General features: G+C 34.5%; 1 protein-coding gene across 2 annotated transcripts in view; it reads right to left on the bottom strand.

Moving 5' to 3' along the window:
* Positions 1 to 4,105, bottom strand: part of LOC107563422 (MCC regulator of WNT signaling pathway) — a 126,942-nt gene that overhangs the window by 27,361 nt on the left and 95,476 nt on the right. For both annotated transcript variants that reach the window (XM_016248300.1, XM_016248301.1), the window contains 3 exons: positions 4,019 to 4,105; positions 2,085 to 2,233; positions 852 to 992 (listed from right to left, as the gene is read on the bottom strand). The exon at positions 4,019 to 4,105 is cut by the window's right edge and continues 1 nt beyond it. In XM_016248300.1, the coding sequence (XP_016103786.1) occupies positions 852 to 992; positions 2,085 to 2,233; positions 4,019 to 4,105 (377 nt within the window). The remainder of the gene's footprint in view (positions 1 to 851; positions 993 to 2,084; positions 2,234 to 4,018) is intronic.

Below are 4,105 nucleotides of genomic sequence, written 5' to 3'. Positions count from 1 at the left end.
GGTACAAAAGCTTATAAATCATACAGAATGAAGTTTTTTGAAAATCTAAAAATGCTGAAAGTCTCCTGTGAGGGGTAGGTTTAGGGGTAGGGTTGGTGTAGGGCAATAGAATATACGGTCTGTACAGTATAAAAACCATTACACCTATGGAGAGTCCCCACAAGGATAGCTGACCAGACTGTGTTTGTGTGAGAGTGTGAGTGTGTGTGTGAGTGAGTGTGTGTGTGAGAGTGTGTGTGTGTGAGTGAGTGAGTGTGTGTGTGTGTGTGTGTGTGTGAGTGAGTGTGTGTGTGTGTGTTCTGGTATATATGGTTTATGAGGACACAAATGTGTATAATGACATGGGTACTACAACGTAAAAGATGGTTTATGAGGACACTTCCTGTGTCCCCGTAAAACAAAAGGCTTAAAAAAAACATACAAAACGGTGTTTTATGAAATTAAAAAATTACCAGTAGTTTTCTGTAAGGGGTAGGTTTAGGTGTAGGGTTGGTGTAGGGCAATAGAATATACAGTTTTTTTTACAGAATAAAAACCATTACGCCTATGGAGAGTCCCCGTAAACCACAAATGCAAGTGTGTGTGTGTGTGTGTGTGTGTGTCTCTATGTGTGTGTGACAGACATATTTCCACAGTGATAAAGCAGCTTTTCATTACACTCGTCCATAGGTCACACCACTTCTGATGCTTTTATCAATGACAGCGATTAACCGTCTGAAAGGACGGAGAAACAGTCTTTCCTGATGTTGATGCTGATCCTGCATGTAAATGCGACTGTGTTTAGAATTATAATTAGACAGTGTTGGCTCTGGTTCCAGCTTCTGCATGTGTGGTGGTTTGTGTGTGTGTACCTGTACTGCAGGGCCAGTCTGAGCGCGGTGGCGTTGGACTCGTATTTCCCCACCAGCATACTCATCCGCTCGGCGTTACTCTTACACTCCTCCAGCGTGATGGTCAGCAGATCGTTCTGAGACTTCAGGTGCTCGATACGACTGAAACACACACAATAAAACATGACACGAACAAACAATGCCAAACACATTCAGATATGTGCAATTCACAGGGTCCCTACATAGTGTTCACTGCTCCCTACACACTCAGTATAGAGACTCCTGAAGAATCTGCAGCAGCATCAGACAACAGTTCAGTTGCACAAATTCAGGATTTCCTGAGTAATGCAGTGTTTTCTTTAGTATTATTTATATACTATTACAGTATTTATTAATATTTTGAATTAGCTTTTCTTTTTTTCAATTTTCATTTTAATTTGAGTAATTTTTCTATTTAACTTATTATTATTATTTCAGTTTGAATTTGACATTTTAATACTTCAACTTAAACATTAAAAGCTTAGCTAAACTTATTTTATTTCATTTTATTGAATTTCGTTTAAGTTTCAATATTTTTATGTGTTGTCATTTTTATATATATTTAAATATTTCTATTTACCTTATATTTATTTGTTTGAATTTTAGTCATTTTAGTACTTTAACTTTATTTTATTTCATTTTACTGAATTAAATTATTTTATTTAATTTTAGTAATTTTATGTGGTTTTGTTTTTCAAATATTTCTATTTAGCTTATTTTTATTTCAGTTTGAGTTTTAAAAAGTTTCCTAATATTTTATTTTCAGCTTTATTTCAATTAATTAACAAAACAACACCGGTATGATGACATACAGCACTTGTGTAAATACAGAAAAATATTATATACCATTCCTCATTTCATATATATAAATGCATACAATATTTTATGTGCACATAAAATGTATATTATTTTAAGCCAAGTCACCTTCATTCCTATAGTGCTTTATGCAATACAGATTGTTTCAAAGCAGCTTTACAGTAATAGAAAAATAACAGTGACTTTATATGATAAGCTTCAATACTGCACACAATGTGGTTAAAATGTAAAGTAGAACTACTGTGGCATGCAATGACTGACGGGTAAATTTCAGTGTGCACTTGTTCGCTATGCAACTGTACTAGGATGCAGAGACACACTAAAGCCGGACTGAGTGTCCCTGTGATCTGAGCGTATCCTAGAGTTCAACAGCAGATCCTGATGTCTGTGCGCTCTAACCTGTTGAGTCTCTCCGTCTCCACCTCAAACTCGCGGATCTTGCTCTCGGAGATGGCGGATCCGTGTGAGTAGAGCGTCTGGAAGATCTCCTGGATGTTGGAGCAGTCCTGCAGGGAATGAGCCAGATGTTCAGCCACGTTACTGGACACCTGCGGAGACCAGGAGATAAGGCTAAACCACCACATCAGTGCGTCTCAACAGCGCTGTTACTGTACTGAAACCCTTACACTCAGCAACAGCACTGAGAGTCCTCGGACTACATCTCATTTGTCTTCCTGCGATTCATTCAGCTCAAAGCTTTTTGTATATGGATGCAATTCAAACTCATTTTTGGTTGCTATACATTGTATAAGCATGCTGAATCGTGATTGGTTGTTTCTTTCTATCCTTCAATTTCTGTATTTACACTGTTAACAGGGTGTCACATTATGTGCTGATTCTAAAATAAAATAAAATAAAATAAAATAAATTCTACTATCACTATTATCCTTAACAATAAAAAAAACTATATAAACAATGAAGTTATAAAATACAGTCACACACTTACAATAAATAAACCACTTATAAATCAATAAACAAACAATAAATAAAACACTTACAATAAAAATAAAATACAATCTACTCTTATGCTCTTGATCAACACACTTAAACTAAATAAAATATAATGAAAAATAAACAATAAAATAAAATGATAAAATATCTAAACAGTCACACATTTCACCTTTTAGATAAAATAAAATAAATAAAAAATGAAATTAATTCTTCTATCACTAGTATGCTCTTGATCAAGACATTAAACCTAAATTAAATAAATAATAAAATAAAATAGAATAAACCAACGATGATGACAGCACAACATCTGCATACTAAATAATGCATTGGATTATTTGCATACTGAACTGTGATTGGACTGCTGTCGCATTACGTTCTGAATCTGATCTAAACATGATCTAAATATCATCATGACATCAGCTGAATGAAATCTGAGCGTGCTCTGCTGCAAGAACAGGATCATGGAATATTAAACGCTTCTGCTCTGATTATTAACACTGGAGCCAGAGAGAGAGAGAGAAGAGGAGAAGGTGACCCGTCTCTCTCTCTCTCTCTCTCTCTCTCTCTCTCTCTCATGGATCAGGTTCTGACACTGGATCAGAACGAGAGAGAGAGAGAGAGAGAGAGAGACAGAGAGAGAGAGAGAGAGAGTCTTTCAGGCTGTATTTAACAGCACACTAGCATACTACTCATACTATTAGTACAGTATGCAGTGTGCACATCTTCTGGATGATCGACTGCTTTATATGTGCGGTTGATAGGATAGTTATTATCTGGTTAATCCAGCGATCCACGTACATTAGCTCTTATAGCTAGGTAACACTTTACAATGAGGCTTTATTTCTTAACTACACTAGTAAGCATGAATTATACTTCTAGAGCAGGTGTTACTCACAGTTAATGTCCACTTCAGTATTTTCTAATACATTTTTAAAATGAAAAGTTAACTTTAGTTAATGCACTGTCAACTAACATGAACAAACAACGAAGAATTGTATTTTTAAGAACTAACATGCATTAACTAATGTTAACGAAAGGGACCATCTAGTGAGGTTTTACCTGTAGTTAATTAAAACTAAAACTCTAAAAAATGTCACTACTTGATATACAATAAAAGTGAACTGAAATAAAATAAAATATTAAACAAAAAACCTTTCTCAAGCATTTCTCATTTTCATTTAGTTTAATTTTAAGTACTAAAATAGCTCAAATAAATAAATAAAAATTAATAATATTTATTATATTTAATAGTATTTGTATTTAATAAAATATTTAAAAAATAATCAAAATTACAAAAACACAAAAGAATTAAAGTGAAATCACAAAACATTCAAAATATGAATAAAAACAAATATAAATATGAATATAAAGCTGTGTCTGACCCCGATGCTGCTGATTTCGGAGCCGAGGATGGATCTCTCCGCCGGCAGTGATTCTGACCGTGTTTTCGACAGCTTCACTCGCTCTGC

Source organism: Sinocyclocheilus grahami, unplaced genomic scaffold (genome assembly GCF_001515645.1).
Source record: "Sinocyclocheilus grahami isolate Dianchi unplaced genomic scaffold, SAMN03320097.WGS_v1.1 scaffold875.1, whole genome shotgun sequence".
In the NCBI taxonomy this organism is placed as follows: Eukaryota; Metazoa; Chordata; class Actinopteri; order Cypriniformes; family Cyprinidae; genus Sinocyclocheilus; species Sinocyclocheilus grahami.
This window is presented reverse-complemented; position numbering and strand designations above follow the sequence as displayed.